The following is an 18,754-nucleotide window of genomic DNA, read 5'->3' as shown; positions in this document are numbered from 1 at the left end:
CATGTAAAATATCTGTTTAGTCTGAAGGAAAATTCTACAGAATCCTTACCAGTACTGTGTACAATATATTGGCCCTAAAATGAAGAACAGAAATGTGCTTCTAAAGCTAAGTTTCATGAAATTATCCAGATGGTAACAGAATTAGAATGTAGGGTGTTTTTTTTAGAACTGTTCAGACCAGAAAATTAGTATAAGTAAATAATGAGTCAATTTAGTCAATGGCATACTAAATTAATCTCTGAAAATTATACATTTGCTGTCATCCAGACAAATTTCCTCATGTCTTAAAGACTGATTTTGACTTGACCTAAGAGACTGCATTTCCTTTATGATCCCCATCCAACATAAATCTGGCCTATTGAGAGGTAGGCTTGCTACTTTTCCTAACCTATCCCCTTTATTTGACTTTCTTCCTTCAGGAAAAAACATATTGCTGGTCCAGAAGGAAAAATCTTATTACTTAAATTCAAGATAATCCCTTATCTGAATACCTAGTGCCAGATATGTTGTATAAATTTTTTTGGAGTTTAAAATGATAATATGACAAATACTGAATAATACATAACACCTCAGTAGGGCCTGGGTTAGCTCCCAATAATCAGATATATTAATATTTCTGCAGCAAAATAAAGGAAGACTATAAATAACTCTGCAATAAGCAGATTTACAGAACTACTAGGTTTGCAAAAGTTTTTGGATTTTAGAATTACAGATAAAGTACTGTGGGCTTGTTATATGTATATATAAAGGATGGCTTAAGAGGAAAGGCATTTAGTATAAACTTTTGATTAGATGAGGAGATACGTGTTCCTCCACTCCTTTTATTACAACTCTCCATTTTACTGTGACCTTGTTTTTTCTCAAACACAACAGAAATACTCTCTCCTCAAGATACTGGCTTTTCCTCTCTGAAATGTTCCACCCCGCTAATGCATGGCTCATCCCCTCACCTCTTTCAGAAGGTCTTTGCTCAATTATCACCTCAGTGATCTTCCCTGACTACCCTATCTTAAACTCCCTTCCCTGCCAGCAGTCCCTGTCTTCCTCTCTGCTTTGTTTTTCTCTATAGTACTTAATACAATCTAACATACTATATATTTTTCCCATTTATTTGCTCGCTCTCTTTCCCTGCAACTAGAATTTAAGTTCCATGAGAATGTGCATTTCAGTTTTCTGTATTCATTGTTACATCTCAAGCATCTAGAACTGTGTCTGGAACATGGTAGGAACATGGTAAATGTTTGCATGAACTTAAAAAACACCTATGTGTGTGTAAGCATACATAACCACATATTTATACACACATATATTTATATGTATGCAGGCTTATGTTTTCAAATCACAGAAGAAAATAATAATATGGATATTTTAAAAGAGGAACAAAGTCTGGTTTCAACATACTTGGAAAGATCTGGAAAATGCACATGGGCTCCTAGGTGCTAAGCCCAGTAAGCAGGTAAATGGTTGACTGGGGGAATGCTCACAGCTTGATGAGGGAGAAGAGTGGGTGTGGGTTGATGGGCAGTAAGCAAGTCAAATACGGCAACTTTTGATGTTCATAAACACTACTGCAGTTTTAAAGGGGAGTGATGCAATACAGAGTGTTGGTAGCAGCTTGGTTTGTCAAGAAAGGCCTCTGAGCTGAGCCCTGAAATACAGGAAGGAACCGGCTATGCAAGATTCTGGGCGCAAGAATCTTCCAGGCAGAAGGAACAGCAAGTAACAAGCCTGAGGCAGGAACGGGCTTGGCGTGTTAAAGACAAAAGTCAAGTGCTAAAGCAGCAGTGGACCAGGAGGAAAGTAGTACAAGACAGGACAGAGAAGCAGGCAGGGCCCAGGGCAGGTGAGGCTTAGCAGGCTGTGGTAAGGTAGTCTGAATCCTGCAAGGAGAGGGGCAGTGTGAACCGATTTCCATTTTCAAGGATCATTTTTGCTTTTCATAGGTATTTTCTTTAGGTGGCAAAGAAGAACGGAGGGAACTGTGAGATCAGTTAGAAATCTGTTAGTGGTCCAGAGAGGTGACAGCTGACTCCTAGGTTTTTGGCTTGTGCAAATAAGCGTTTAGTAAAATGGACAAGAACGGCACTGAAACAGGCTATGTTTGATTTTGTTTTTATTTTTGGAAGCAGTGGTGGAGGGGAACAGATATGGCTCCGGAGGCTGGGCATTCGCTTCCCATGAGGGAGGTCCCAGGTTCGGTTCCTGGTGCCTCCTAGAGAAGACGGGAAGACAGATGAGGGAGGCATGGGGGGTGGGGGATTAAATAAATAAATCTTAAAAAAAAAAAAACCCAGTGTGACAAGAAGAAGTGGTAGAGGCGAGTAGGAATCAAGAATTCTATTGGTGATGAGCGCTTTGACCTCAGGAAAGAAGGTAAATTTGGGAATCATCAGCAAATAGATCCATCAGCAAATAGATCATATTGGGAGGGTTCAGTGTAGACAATTACATTAGTGCACTAAACGCAAAGACCACACGTGAGACCAGTAAGACTCTTCACAACTAATTTATTTAAAATAGATGAACTAGTAGTTGTAGAAAATAGTAACATAGCAATTTTTAAATATACAGTTATTAACCACTACAAAAAAAGCCATAAAGCAATATCTGAAGCCTCATTTTAAGAAATCTCAATACGCGATCTCTGATGTTCCTAAAACTCTTCGAGTGAACTCAGTAGCAAAAGACCCAGAAATATGGAAAGCCCTTGGCCTAAAAGCTAAATGACCTGTATGATATTCACACAAAAACTGAGGAAAAGGGGTATAGCCTTCTACTGCCTTTGTTACCAAGAAAACTGTCAAAATAAGTTTGAAACGTAACTGATCACAAAATAAAATTTTGTTTTCTAACATAAGACCAGATTTCTTTTTTAAAAGTGATTTTCCTAAAAGCTAGGTGATGCTACCTTAAATACCATCTATTTTAAATTATATCATCTCTAAATAAGTTAATCACACAAGGTAGTTTAAATATACCTTCAGGTGCCAAAGCGGGGAGGGTCACCTCTTTTAATAGTGTAGCTATTTTAATTTGAAGCTTTTTCACAAAATCAGATAGAAGCAATAATGCCTAACTCATGACCTTTGATTACTTGCAATTTTGGACTAGAAATAATCTGGCTTTGAATGTGCCAGTGTTAGACCATATTGGCTTTAAAAAATAAAATATAAGTAAACAATTGCCAGTTCAAAAGATACATGGAAGACATACTATTCCAGAGAAAATACAAACCTCCCCAAAATGAGGAAGGCAGAATAATTGTTAAGAGATGCAATTAGATAAAATCTCTAAGGAAAAAAATTAAGGCTCCTATTGTTAACAGTCCTATATAAACAATTTGTTTATAGAGTAAAATTAATTGGTATCTTGATTCTTCAGGACCCAGAACATTAGAAAGTGCACTTGGAATATATGTGTTAGGGTCCTCTGTAGCAAAGCTCTCTAGGCAGAACACTTTACTTCTTTAAGTACTAGATGGATCCTTTATAAATTCACTGATCTGAATGGTGTAAAATCCAAGAGTACTATTATAACCCTCATTTTAAAGCATGTATTGGATGAAGAAAAGAATCAAAAAGAAATTCTGACAAGTTCTGAGGTATGAAATCTGTGTCAGTAGCATGACAGACAGTATCCTATGTTTATAATTTGCTTTCTGCATGTACTTAAAAGCTAAAAAGTTATAAAACAAGCACACAGTACATCAGCTCTCAAGAGTAAAGTAAAATCTAATGTGTAAAAATCAGTAATTACCTACCATTTTCTTTCTAGTTCCTAATAAGTCTTAGCGGAAGAGTTCAGGAGAATTTGGGTGAATGGGCAGCCAGCCAAATTGCATTTGGAGGACAGAACACATTGTCCAAGGGTGTTCATGTTAAATAAGGGGAAACTACATATATATAAATTAATAAACAGTTGCACACATCACATAAATGCCACAAGAAAAGGCAAAATACTCAGAAAGACAGACATGGGCTGTTAGGACTCCCATTTTAGGGGCATCGTCCCCATTTGTAAAGCAGAGCAATTACACTTTGGAAATGGAAAGAATCTGCTACAATTTTTTTAAATGGCAGGATTTACATAAGATTTTAAATCTTGTACAATAACAATATATAAACTAGTGACTACAACATTGCAAATGGCTTGGGAATCACACACAAATTAACTAGCATCTGCACACTTTATGTCCACAAAAAGAGCCATAGATGTGTATTAAACGTGGCTGTGAACGGAGTCTGGGAGAGTTATGCAGACAGCGCTGAGAAGAACAACGAAGTCAGAGGTGCACACGGGCTGCCAGGTCCTGGGGTCCTCACTTCTCCTCCTTGCTTGAGGTATCCATGCTCTCATTCATTTTCTGCTTTTGCATTCGTGTTCGAGTGGATGCTGGAAAAAGGAAGAACTGTTGATAGCACTGATGGTGCTGCGTAAGTCGGTACAGGACTGCCATATATCTCATGCTTATGGAGCTCAGGGCCTTTCAAGTAGTGGTTTACAAATGTGTGTGCTTTTATTTTTAATTGTATATAACTATTAGTAAATTTTTTTCTGAGCATGTAACACTAATATATGTATGTAAGTGGATGCATGTGTATGTGTGTATAAATTATATGCACACACAACTGTACCAATATAAAACACACATACTCAAAGCAGAAATTAAAAAGATAGGAGATAAAAATAAATGGGAATTCTAGTATTTTCTTTGTGTACCCCAAAAGATGATCTTTCACATTCCTGGGGTATCACCCCACTTTGTGGACCACTGTTCTAGAGATGGTGATGGTTGAGTAGATAAACACCTTGGGCTGCCCAGACTAATTCTACTCAAGGGAGTGGCCTCTTTACAAAGCTATGGACACCCTTGGGTTCAGAGATACCTTGCAGGCACAGCAAAGACATTAGCTCACAGTTTACTTAATGTGGACATGGGCATTTAAAAAATACGCTACTAATTACAATATAAACAAAAGCAGAACATTCTTTTACTTAAAAATTCTTAACTTTTTAAGAATTCTGAACTTTATAATTAAGCACAAAAAATATTTACATTTCAGAAAGAAAAAAGAGTCAGTTATTCTAATTCTCCCCACTCTTCTAGTCTGAGCTAGCCCGTTATGTGATGATCTTCTTTTCACTGCAATTCTTGGAGGAAAGCTGAAAAACATCCTGGAGAATTCCTTAGCCTTAAGGGTTAAGTCTGCTGCTTCTCTCCAATTTTCCAGCTGCACAGAGGCCCTGAACTTTGGCCGGGCAGAGGAAACACTCTCAGAGCTAAGGGTGTCACTGGGAAATGTACTGACTACAGCAACTGAACTCTTCTTTAAGGAAAAAATACATGCTTTTACAGCCTTTGCTCCTTTTTAAATGTGTATTTGTGGGCTTAAAAATGCTTCCACATGTTTTCAAGGCCTGACTTCTTTATAAGCTTTATGTCTATTTTCATGTACTAGAGGGAAGAGCCACAATTATTTAAAAGTTAAAATAGGATATTATTTAATGTAAAATCCAAAAAGATATTTGTTTGTAACTAGAAATTTTTAACATTTTGGTAAAATTAGCTTTAATTTTACTCTTCAATATAATATACACAGAAAAAGAATTTTTTAAAAATCTTTTCCTTTTGATTGATTGAGTGATTGATTTTTATTTTTAGAAGGTGCCAGGGATTGAACTCAGGACCCTTTACATGGGAGGCACACACTCAGCTATATGTGCTCCCTAGAAAAACTATTTTTAATAAATAACCAAAAGCATTCTTTTTAATACATTATATTTCAAAGTTAGTATTAAAAGAGGCATGTTGGATGAAATCTTCTAGTCACATTTTAATTGGTATTGTTCTTAATGATATGTCTATTACCAAGGAATGATAGTTTTAATAGTTTTTATCTCCTAAATATTTTTCTTATTTCCAAGTTCTAGCTCCTTTTCACATCAATGGATCTGACACCAGAGATCAAAAATGCCACACTTAGCAGCATAACAACTATCTCTCTAAGACAACCCAGCACCAGTTACTGAACATTTATCTCTGTCATAATGTGCTTTCCTACTATAAATTCTACTATAATTGGGTTAATCTTTTATTGTGGCTTAGGACAGAATTCCATTTGCCTCAACATTACAATTTATGTCCCTCTATGTAACTGGGAAAATGACCTGGTATTCTTTACAAGATTCTGATTTCTAGAGAGGAAAACTTTTGTTTGCAATTAATTTTTTAAAACTTGCAAGTTAGGAACATTCAACCATAATGGAATAAATAAAAGATCAAATCATCTTTAAATAGGGATAATGATGCTTACATATGCCTGGTTTATGGACCTTTGTCCTATATCCAACTTTCAAGAGTTCCTCATCATAGTTCTGCTACCCTAAAGTACTTTCTAAAAACAGCCATTTGTGTTCAGGATGTGGTCAAGCAATGTTTCACTTCTTAATCTTCCTGCACGAAAGACTGTAGAAAATATCAAGATGACCTTCACTTTGAATCATACGTATGTTTGCAGATAAATAATATATTCTAAATGGAATTATACTTTAAATGTATAAGAAAGTCTGCTAATTAAAAGTTGTATAGTGGGGTGGGTGCAGCTCGGTGGCTGAGCACTCGCTTTGCATGTATGAGGTCCCAGGTTCAACCCCAGTACCTCCTAAAAGAAAAAAAAAAGAATTGTGTGTCTATTCTTTTAGAAAGTGAAAAGGTCATTTGTAATACAAACAGCTTTGTTTCAGTTACATAAGGTGAAATGATAAGTACTTACTCATTTCTGCCAGTTTTTGTTGAAATTTAGACTCCCCTGGGAGATGTTTACTGCAGATTAAAAACAAACAAAACATTTCATATGTATATGTATAATTGGGTAACTCAAATTTCCGTTAACTATAGTATTTTCAACAACGTATTTTAGCTATTATTTAGTTAGTAGCTTTTAATTTCAAAGGTTTACAAACTAATCATTTAAAATATAAATGCCATAAATTTATGATTCTATAATACTTTCCTAGTGGTATTTATAAAATGCAGTAGTTAATATTTTCAAGAGTAAGCATTTTAAAATTAAATCTTATAACTAGAAATTTAGCAGTAGCTTTTTAAAATATCTTCATTAGATTTACATAGATGAGATATGACTTGTATGGTAGGCCTTTAACTTTGGGATATATTCGTATCTATTATTTTGAGTAATCCTTTCAATTTCCCAATAAAACTGGAGTGAAAGGATTTGGTGGAAATCAGGAGCAGAGCCAAGTCTGGGTTCTCCAGATGACCAGCTCAACTCCTGGAAAGCAGCTGTTCTAGCATTCTAAAACTGTTCCTACCTTCCATCTGCTTCATCTGCTCCTTCAATATCAAAGCGCAGTTTTTTCAGTGGCTTAGGAGGATTGCTTCCTTCAGCACTTCTTTTGAGTACACGGTCGCTGTTACACACCATTTGGTTTATTTTCTGGAACTTCTCAGAAGTCTAAGAATTACAGAATTCCTTCTTTTAAATCACTAAACTCCAGCATTTTATAGTTAACAACCCTTCATTATAGTTTGAGGTGAGTCAAATATTAGGCAGACATAATATTTCAATTTTAAATAAGAGATATGAAAAATCTCAAAAATCAGAGTAATGTCTATGCAATTCTACACAAAACACCCATGCTTGTCTCTTCCCATAAGGCTCTTGCTTTTTTTCCAACAACTCTGATTCTTAAAGTCTTGATTCTGCATTTTCAGGATGTACACACAAAACCAGGGCTACTTCTCAGAAGCATACAAACTTGGAACAGTTTTCTGGAGCCTGTCTTTAACAGATTTTAAAAATTTTATTTTTATGAGGGTATAATAGAACTAAAGGAGAAGGTCACAAGATTTTGATAAGAGGTGAAATTCTTGTGAATAATAATTTTTTATTCAGTTTATAGGTTTTATATAGTCTAATTATATGGTTTACCTATTTTAAAACATCATGTTAAATGGTATTTATTGAAATGGTGCTAAATCACAAATTTTCCAAATTAAAAATAAAATATTGAAAAGATTTAAGTATTTGAGTCCATCTCCTGAGGGAGAATCTTGTGATAGCAAAGCAAAGAAAGCTTTGGTAAGAAATACCAAAGGGCAACACATTATTTCATCCAAGGGATAAACACATGGAAAGGTTCTGTTCCTTATCTACTTTAGAACCAGAGTAAGGTCATGGTCTCAAGGATGTGTATTAATGTGTTTATTTAAACTAAAAAAATTCAGATTTCCTAACAGAAATTAAGTCTTATTTTATTGACAATGAGGATTGGCTTTACTAATTAAGCTTTATTTTCCAAAAAATAAATGAACGAATCCTGCAGCAATAATGTTTTGATGGAAAACATATTTTGAGTAGCTAACTATATTTTATCAGCTATTAAATTTATGATAAAATGTTTAGTTACCAGCTTTAAGATATGGGAGGAAGTACATATGACATTTTCTCAATTCTTTCAGGGATTCTGGCAAGCAACAAATTGGGAAGACCACTGTTCTATCCCTATCCAGATCCAACTCTTATTTGGTCCCTCATCTCCCTCGTGAAGCCTAACAGCTACAGCCCATCTTGAGCTAAATGTCACAACATTTACTACTTGTAACATACAGTTAACATTTGGGCATTTAGCATACAAACTTTTAGCTTTCTCTAGTTATTATTTCATTTGGGTGGTGTAGTAGGTAGACTCTAAAATGGATCCCCAAATCCCCACCTCCTGGTGTGATCCTCCTCCCCTTGTGTGTGGTCTTGCTTCCAACAAGAGGAAAATGGCAAAGATGATGAAATGCCACTTCCTATATTAGATTACAAAAAGACTGACTTCCATCCCATCGGTCTTCCCCGCCTCCCTCCCTCTCTCACCCTCCACCTCCCTTCGCCCCGAGCTGAGCTCTTGCTCTTGCTCTGGTGGAAGCAAACTGCCCTGTTGTCAACGGTGAGCAGCCCTTTGGAGTCTGCGCAGTAAGGAACTCAAGGCTTGGGGCAACAGCCTTTGAGGACCCCAGGCCTGCCAGCAGCCCTGTGAATGATTTTGCAAGCATTTCCTCTTCTTGTCAAGGCTTGAGATGACTGCAGCCTCAAGTGACACCTTGACTGCTGCCCTGTGGGAAACTCTCTTGTGAGAAAGCCATTCCTGGGTTATCAGACCCACAGAAACTGAGATGATTAATGTTTGCTTTAAGCTGATAAATTTGGGGACAATTTGTTATGCATCAATAAGTAATTTAATGCAGGCAAACATTCCTACTTCTTTAAGAATATAAGCTCTCTGGGGTAGGAGATATCACATATTTATAGGTAATGCACTCTGAATACAGGACCGATGAATTAGTGATGTTAATGGAGGGCCAACTAGAGCAGTGGGTTCCAGCCTAGAATAGTGTTTCAAAGCTAATCTTTCCCTTGGATCTCTCCAGAACAAAGACCACCACAGAAGACTTGTTTACACTGGAGCAGGGTTTCGTGTAACCAATTCTTAATTAGTGTACCAGAGAAAGACTATCCTAGAAGCCTGACAAGTCTGAGACAGGCAGAACAAGCACAAGTGTCTATGTAAGGAGGGAGGGTAACATAGGTAGGGACTGACTGGTGACATCTGGATATGGTGGTCACATTTTGGAATATCTCATTGGTGATTTCAAAACTATTTTCTGAAAAAACAGAAAGCAAAAAACAAAACACACACAAAAAACAACAAAAAACTGTTTTCCAAGCATTACTGAGAGTTTATAAACACACACATATAAGCGTACACATGCATATATCTTCTAAATTCTATGCAACATGCCTGGATAAGGTATTTGTATAATTGTGTTTGTAAATTCAAATTATAGTAATCTTCATTTTCTTTTATTTTTATTTATTTATTTTTTTAAAGATTTATTTATTTATTTAATTCCCCACCCTCCCCTGGTTGTCTGTTCTCTGTGTCTATTTGCTGCGTCTTGTTTCTTTGTCCACTTCTGTTGTCAGCGGCACGGGAAGTGTGGGCGGCACCATTCCTGGGCAGGCTGCACTTACTCTCGCGCTGGGCGGCTCTCCTTACGGGGCGCACTCCTTGCGCGTGGGGCTCCCCTACGCGGGGGACACCCCTGCGTGCGCGACACTCCTTGCACGCGTCAGCACTGCGCATGGGCCAGCTCCACACGGGTCAAGGAGGCCCGGGGTTTGAACCGCAGACCTCCCATGTGGTAGACGGACGCCCTAACCACTGGGCCAAGTCCGTTTCCCTTCATTTTCTTTTATAGTTACAAGTACATACTATTATATTTTATAAACATAAAATACTCACCCCAAAGGATTCACCAATTGATACTAAAATTCTGTCAAGTTAAGATGAAATACAAATTAGTGAAAATCATATAGGAAGGTGCTAGGATGAACATAACAGCATCATTCTGAACTACCAAGAATACCAAGTCAAAGGTTTCCTCCACCCCAGAACCACTGAAAAATTATACTCACTAAGGATTTATTATGCTAGTCTAATCATACAGAGCTGATGTCTTAGATTTTTAAAGCAAGAGACACTTAGAACTATAAGTCAGCAAGAATGCCTATATTTAAAGTGGGTAAAAGAAACATACTTAGTTCTTCATAAACCAATGAGTAGGTAACCAATTAAAATTTTTCCTATTTTCCTATATAAAATTCAATTTTTTGGCAAAAATTTATAATATTAAGTAATAATCAGAATTCTAGTATCTATATTGACATGTATTAAAGGCTATTTATCACATATCCTAGAATCAGATATCTCTATTTGTCTGTTTGCTCTTGTTCGAACCACATAATTTATATTCTTGATAAGAAAGCTGAAAAACAGCATTAGCCTGACTTAATTCAACAAAGATTAGATCATATGCACATAGAACTGGTGGGTATAGAGATTTTATTACTTTCCATTTCTTACTAAGTGCCCATTCATTTCAGAAATAATATTTGATGAACTAGAATAAATGTGCTGGATAAACAGCATGGTAAGATGCTCATTCTTTTTTTCTTTCTTTTTAAGATTCTCTCTCATATATGAGCAATGATTTATCTATTAGGATTTTCATAATTTGAGTTTTTGTGAAAGAACCCAAACCTGGAACTGATATCAACAAGATCAACAAATAGCCATCATTAGCGCTAGAGTATAGATTAATTATCACCACTAAAAAATTACTTAAGTATATATTTTCACATAGCAGTATAAGACTTGTAAGTTTAATTAAATATACATGATGTGGTACCTTAGTAGCTTATAATGTAAGTTGTAGATATCAGTACATAGATAGCATACTACAAGAACACCAAATAAACAGGATGATATGGGGTACATTGGAGCATTTGTATCAGATCACCAATTATTTTTTACTTTCTATTTTTCTGTGGAGTTAGAAATTTTTACCATGAGTATTCATTGTTTATATAATTAAACACACCACTCAAGTGATTTCTAAAGGGTTACTATATCCCTTTCTCTTTGTATGTTTTTCTTGCCTGTTAAGTAAAACTATAAGGGCTGATAATTTTTGATGTCTAAGTACAGTAACTATAGTAGCTACTCTGACTCCCACTTTGTACAAATAAAGTCAGGACAACATATAATAATTCAACTGAAACACTTCAAAGCCAGAGCACACTTGTGGTTAAATGAGGAGGATAACAATGATTTGTAGTTACACAGACCCTTTCATCTGAGAATTTTAAACAGCTTGAGACATCGTTTTCCTGATCCGTAGCACCCTTTTGAAGTATAAGTAGAGAGACCTGCTCAAGGTAATATAGGGAGACCACAGACAAAATTAAGGATGGAACTCTAAAGATTTAATTTATAGTCATCTACTCTTAATAAGATACTGCTTTTAATAATAATCCAAGGTGAATAAGGCTCACAGAAAGAGTTTACAGGACATCTAATAAGTGACAGAATAAAAATTCTTATCCAAATTAATCTACTTTGCTTAGCAGAATGACTACTTACAAAAATATGAATGTCTTTTGAAACCTATAACCAAACTGGTTCTCAAAGCTGTTTACAAAAGAACAGACCCAGCAGTCAGGGAAAAAATGATGACTAAATTTGCAGACCCATCCAAGTAGATTATCTTTCTTTCCCCCTTAAGTCTTAGTATGTCATTTAATATACATAAGCAAATTAGAGTAAAGAGTTTAGCTTATTTTAAATAAAGAAAGTTTTTTTTATTTTATAATTGAATCAAAATAATCCATTCTTAATCTCTACCACTTTCTTAAAGAGCAAACACAAACCTTGATCCTGGCGTCATTTTTGTTGGAGTTGGTAGACCTTCCGAAATTTTATATGGACTCTTCAATGGTGATATATAGATGTTTCCCCCAGGAATCCGTAAAGGTGAACTAGAAAACTTGTAAGGACTTCGAGGAATGTGAGGTATTGGTGACAAGGTAGGGGGCTAGAACAACCACCAAAAAGTGGATTACTTAGTGCTTTAGTGGGATCCATTGCTTTATAAAGAGACTTTCACATTTGAAAGAATACTTTCAACATACCCTGGTGGAAGCATACTGCAAAATATTTGTTTTCAGTCTCTGCATGAAGACCGAGTTATAGAATACGATAATAGAATCATACTCCTGTTCTCTGATCAAAACACGTTTGAATGTCTGAGGAAGAAGAACAAAAAACTTGCTAAACAAATGTGTTGTCTTTAGTTTTTCTTTTCCAATAGTATGTACTACTTTTTAACTAATAAGTACATATAATGCAAGGAAAAATAATCTGAAAAGTCCCTTTTTAGGTTTGGATTATGGCTGCTCTAAGGAAAGTGAAACGCCTCAGAGTGGACCAAGTCGAGCTGCAGAGGAGCAGCCAGGCAGCGCAGGAGGAGCTGGCTGGGGAGAAGCAGAGCTGGGTGGCTGTCAGACAGAGAGGTGTGGGCAGGCTGGGAGGGTGGAAAGCAGCATGGGAATTAAAGGGAAAGAGTGGAACAAACAACAACATCACTCATCAATATTTAGACTACATCTTTTGGTCTGTTCTCTCCTGCATACTCTGCCCCCAAATCTTTAAGAGTTGAAGTATGCATTGTTCCATCATGAGAAGTGGACATTCAATAAAAGCATTATTAGGGGTGTGAGGGATATATGGGGACCTCATATTTTTTGAATGTAATATTAAAAAAATAAAGATGAAAAAAAAATAACCAAAGGTGCCTTGATCAATAACAAGATACTGAATATCTTCATTTTTGTGTCAGATTTTACTTCTCCCTATTACTATCTATAATATCAAAATGTCCACTTACTAAGAAGCACATGAATAAAAATAAAATCATATTAACATTCAGAAAAAGAAAAAGCACTATACTTTTCTGATAGGGTTCATTTTACTTCTGAAAACTTCAATGATAAACTGGATATATTCTAGCCCTGAAAATAATGCAGAAGTCACCTGTCACAGAAGAGTATGAAATATCGTGTTATACCAAGTATATTTTACAACTAATGTTTCTCTAAAGGGAAAGTAAACTGCAAACCTAAAATGTGTTTATTTATGGAAATGTTCATTATTTACTTATAGGCTGCATTACACTGGCTTTTCCCAGTAAGTATTAAAAAAAAATAACTTAGAACATCTAATGTCCTATGACTCATATCAGGTTTTTTCACAAATACCCTGCTTATTGCAGAGATACAGTATTCCTTACTAACTTTAAAATATGAATTTGGACATTAAAGTGACTTAGCTTTCTAAGCTCCGTTTTTTGTTACAAACAACCGATAATCTAAAAGTAAAACCTGATTTGTGAATTTACATAATAAGATCTGAATATATGATCTAACAGATGACTGAAGTTATCAAATTAAAGAAAATCTTACCATGGAAGATTACCCACCTCTTGGACGGCATGAGGAAGGTCCTTGTAAGCTGTTACAATTATCTTGAATTTAAGGTCTATATTCTTTACTTTGCATATGCCATACATGGAACACATCATAATCTAGTCAATAAATGTGAGGTAGAAACAGACAGAATTTTATTACATGGTTTATTCTGAAAAGGCACTGTTACAATTATATTTCTTTTAGCCTTAAAAAAATGAAAATTTAAATTGCTATACTAATCTTTTTCCATCTGTGATGTTAATTTTAAAGTCTATGTGCACCGTTTAACCTAAATTGTGTTTAAAGAACCAAATGCAAATAGTCAACTCGAGGTTATTCAGGACTGATCATTTGGTTGATAAATTATCTTAACTTTGGCTCCTGCTCCTTATTATGTTCTTGAAACTGGAACCAGTTAATTATACAACTAGCATAAAAAAAAAAAAAACAAAAAAAAGCCAGGTTTGACAAAGGTTCAAACTATTAGATAAATAATAATATTGGAGACCCGTGGTGGTGGTAGCAGTTGTAGTGACTAGAATGGAGCAAGACACGGCCTTCTGAACTGTTGATAACATGCTGTTTCTTGATCAGGCTGCTGGTTACACAGGTGAGTTCAACCGCTGAATTTAGATCAAGATATTTACTTATAATATATGTACTTCTCTGTGAGCATTTTACACTTCAATAAAAATATTTTGTTAAAATGAATAAGATTAGAAATATTCTCTGTGACTTTAAAACATCTGATTTTTAAAATTTGCATGAACGTAATAACCCGATTAAGCACTCATACCTTCTGCAACATTATTACTCACATCTTCTACTATCACCAAGAGTACCTACTAATCATCCCTTGTTCAGGATTCTACCAGCTCCAGTCCTGCTATTCCTCTATTTTAGAATGCCATCCACTATCCTTTTTGCTAATTCAACTCTTTCTCCTACTTCACTACATTAGCAAAGGCATCTCCTACTTCACTACATTACCAAAAACCTTTTTGATCCCAGACACTAATTTTCTCTAAAAGTTTTTAGGACTACTGTCTATTTTTTTGTAGTTGAAAATTCAATGGAATCATAAGGTGATAAATGCCTCTTTTTTGAAACCCAACATATTAGAATTTATACATCCAAATATGCTCTTGCAAAATGAATACATTTAAAGGCTACATCTTTATACAATGAGCCTTTGCTCAAAATATCACTTGCATGGGGAACAATGCTACTATCTTACATAAATAAGAGGGATTATAAAGTAGTATTATGAATAACTGTATAACAGTAAATTAGATAATAGATGAAATGGGAACATTTCTAGAAAGACAAAAACTTGTGAATCTGACTCAAGAAGAAATTTAAAAATCTGAATACATCTATATGAGACAGAATTAGTAATAAAAAATGTGCCCACAAGAAAAGCCTTGACTCACATGGTTTCACTGCTGAATTCTACCAAACATTTAAAGAATAATTAATACCAATTCAGCACATACTCTTCTAAAATTAGAAGAGGAGGGAACATTTCCCAACTCATTCTGTCAAGTTAGTATTTCCCTGACACCAAAACCAAAGACATCACAAGAAAACTATAAACCAATAAACCTTATGAATATAGATGCAAAACCCTCAACAAAATACTAGCAAACTTAGTTCAGCAACATTTCAAAATATTATAGGAATGCAAGGTTGGTTAACACCTGAAAATCAATTAGATAATATACCCTATCGATACAATAAGAAAAAAAGCCAACATGATTAACTCAACTGACAGAGAAAAGCATTTGACAATATCCAACAACCCTTCATGGTAAAAGCAATCAATAAACTACTGGCAGAACAGAACTTCCTCAACCTGAAAACGGGCACCTACAAAAAACCCAAAGCTAACATCATACTTAATGGTGAAAGACTCACTGCTTTCCCCCTAAGATCAGAAACAAGACAAGGATTTCCACTATGACTACGTCCATTCCACAATTGCATTAGAGGTTCTAGCCAGGTCAAATAGGCAAGAAAATGAAACACAAGGCATTCGGATTGAAAAGGAAGAGGAAAATTATCTCTATTTGCAGATTACTTGATCTTATATATTGAAAATCTTAAGGAATCCACTAAAAAACTAATAAAGGAGTTAAGCAGGCTTGCTTAATTCCTCATAAAAATTAACTGAATTTCTATACACTGGCAGTGAAAAACCTAAAAATGAAATTATAATAAAAGACAGTCCAATTTAAAACAGTGTCAAAAAGAATAAAATACTTAGGAATACATTTAACAAAACAGGTACAAGATTTGTAACAACTGTAAAAACAAAAAAATATTGAAAGAAATTAAAGATCTAAATAAAGACATCATATGCTCAAGTATCATACAACTTAATATTGTTAAATGACAATACATACCAAACTGATCTACAGAGTTAATGCAAAACCTATCAAACTCTCAGGTGGCTTCTATGCAGAAACTGACAAGCTGATACTAAAATTCATATGAAAACCAAGTATCAGAATAGTCAAAACAATCTTGAAAAAGAAAAACAAAGTTGAAGGAATAATCACATTTCCCAATTTCACAATACATATCAAGAAAATGTGGCACTGGCATGAGGATAGACAGAAATGACAGTCAATAGAAGTGATAGTCCAGAAATAATAAACCCTCATATTTACGGCTAATTGATTTTAAACAAGAGTACAAATGCAATTCAACAGAGAAAGCAAAGTCTTTTCAACAAAATCTTGCAGGAGCAATTGGTATCCAACATACAAAAGAATTAAGCTGAGCCCCTACCTCACATCATATATAAAGATGAACTCAAAGTAAATCAAAACCTAAAATGCTAGTTAAAACTATAAAACTCTTAGCGGAAAACTGGGATAAATCTTCATGATCTCAGAGTTGGCAGTGTTTTCTTAGTTAAGGCACCAAAAGCAAAGCAACAAGAGAAAAAGAGATACACAGGATTTTGACAAAATTAAAAACCTTTGTTGTTTGCAAGGATTTCTGGGGAAGATGGTGAAATAGGGAGCTCAAGGACCAAAACAACTATGTATCAGGCAGGAACCGTCTGAAATAACTACTTTGAAACTCCAGAGGCCAGAAGAACATTGCACAGCATCCCGGGAAGACTGGAGGAAGAGGCTGACGACTGTAAACCGTTGTCTCTGGATGGTGACTAGTGACACCCACATCCACTCTAGTGGCAGGTCACTATGGGCCCAATCCTGGGCTAACAGCCAATGACAGAAAGGTACATCAACATCATCTGCTTCAAGAACAGGAGGTACACGGCCAGTCACTGACCATGGCTTTTGATTAGCGGGATTGGTGGGTCCTGGTTCTGAGGACAGCTATTGTTTCAACCAGCCCTGGACAAAGGCGGTGGCAGTCATTTTTTCAACCCCACCCCAGACAATGGGGGCAGCAGCCATCATTTCAACCGCACCCTGGACAAAGGAGGCAGCAGCTATTGTTTTAATTCTCCCAGGACAGGGATGGAGTTGGTGGAGATTTAAAGATGTAGCCGGGCGGCAGACTTGGCCCAGTGGTTAGGGCGTTCGGCTACCACATGGGAGGTCCGCGGTTCAAACCTGTGTGGAGCTGGCCCATGCGCAGTGCTGATGCGCGCAAGGAGTGCCCTGCCACGAAGGGGTGTCCCCCACGTAGGGGAGCCCCACGCGCAAGGAGTGCACCCCATAAGGAGAGCTGCCCAGCGCGAAAGAAAGTGCAGCCTGCCCAGGAATGGCGCCGCCCACACGGAGAGCTGACACAGCAAGATGATGCAACAAAAAGAGACACAGATTCCCAGTGCCTCTGATAAGGATAGAAGCGGACACAGAAGAACACACAGCAAATGGACACAGAGCGCAGATAACTAGGGGCGGGTGGGGAAGGGGAGAGAAATAAAATAAAAATAAATCTTAAAAAAAAATGATGGAGGGCTTTCTCAGGGCTGTGGGGGAAAATAAGGTGACGGGTTGCCTTTACTGCACAGGCCAGGAAAGCCTAATTTGGAAAGCCAGCAGAGAAGCTTTTCACATCCCTGACCTCCTCGTCAGGACCCTTTGGAGTCGGTATGCACCCCTTCGTGGGTCTTTAGCTCTGTTTTATCTGGGAAAGGCTGAATTGGGAAAGTCACCCCAGATTAACCCTCCTTCCAGACTTTGTTCTCGAGGCTAAAGCAGTGAGACAGTGAGAGGAGAGTGAAAAGTGTGGAGGCATGGTCTAGAACAAAGTCCTGCCATCTTCAGATACCCAGGAGAGGGAGGTTTGTCCCCTGGGAAACAGAGGAGACACTCAAATTTCTCTAAGCAAGTGAACTCCCAAACAATGAATATACAAAAGCCCAGGACAACACAGAGGCCCAGTAAGCGAGGAAACCCTGTATGGTGGATTCGCCTTGGGCAGACCTTACTGATAGGAGGGCTGAAACCCCTTATAAAAGCCAACTCATTTCTGTTTTTTTTCATCAAACTAAAACAACATACTAAAACTTATGGGGTTCAGTGAAGGCAGTGCTAAGAGAGAAATTTATAGCTCTAAATAATTAAAAAAGAAGAAAGACTTCAAATCAGAGACCTAACCTCAAAAACTAGAAACATAAGAACTACTTCTAGAACTAGAAAAAGAAGAGCAAACTAACCCAAAGCAAGCAGAAGGAAGAAATTTTAAAAATTAGAATGTAGATAAATTAAATAGAAATCAACAACAGCAAAAAAACAATAGAAACAACAAAACCAAAAGTTGGTTATTTGAAAAGATCAAAATTGACAAACCTTTAACTGAACTGACAAAGAAAATAAGAAAGAGGATACATATAACAAAAAGCAGAAATGAAAATGGGGTTACCTACCTACCCTGATGAAACAGAGACT

General features: G+C 36.3%; 1 protein-coding gene across 2 annotated transcripts in view; it reads right to left on the bottom strand.

The window, feature by feature from the left end:
• Nucleotides 1-2,490: 2,490 nt before the first annotated feature.
• The window catches only part of RB1 (RB transcriptional corepressor 1), a 224,318-nt gene continuing 208,054 nt past the window's right edge, over nucleotides 2,491-18,754 (bottom strand). For both annotated transcript variants that reach the window (XM_004472854.5, XM_058276704.1), the window contains exons 21-27: nucleotides 13,889-13,993; nucleotides 12,543-12,656; nucleotides 12,282-12,445; nucleotides 10,315-10,345; nucleotides 7,333-7,475; nucleotides 6,774-6,823; nucleotides 2,491-4,392 (exon numbers count right to left, since the gene is read on the bottom strand). In XM_004472854.5, coding sequence (XP_004472911.2) covers nucleotides 4,319-4,392; nucleotides 6,774-6,823; nucleotides 7,333-7,475; nucleotides 10,315-10,345; nucleotides 12,282-12,445; nucleotides 12,543-12,656; nucleotides 13,889-13,993 — 681 coding nt within the window. In that variant the 3' untranslated portion in view covers nucleotides 2,491-4,318. The remainder of the gene's footprint in view (nucleotides 4,393-6,773; nucleotides 6,824-7,332; nucleotides 7,476-10,314; nucleotides 10,346-12,281; nucleotides 12,446-12,542; nucleotides 12,657-13,888; nucleotides 13,994-18,754) is intronic.

The sequence above is a fragment of the Dasypus novemcinctus genome, chromosome 15, assembly GCF_030445035.2.
Source record: "Dasypus novemcinctus isolate mDasNov1 chromosome 15, mDasNov1.1.hap2, whole genome shotgun sequence".
In the NCBI taxonomy this organism is placed as follows: Eukaryota; Metazoa; Chordata; class Mammalia; order Cingulata; family Dasypodidae; genus Dasypus; species Dasypus novemcinctus.
This window is presented reverse-complemented; position numbering and strand designations above follow the sequence as displayed.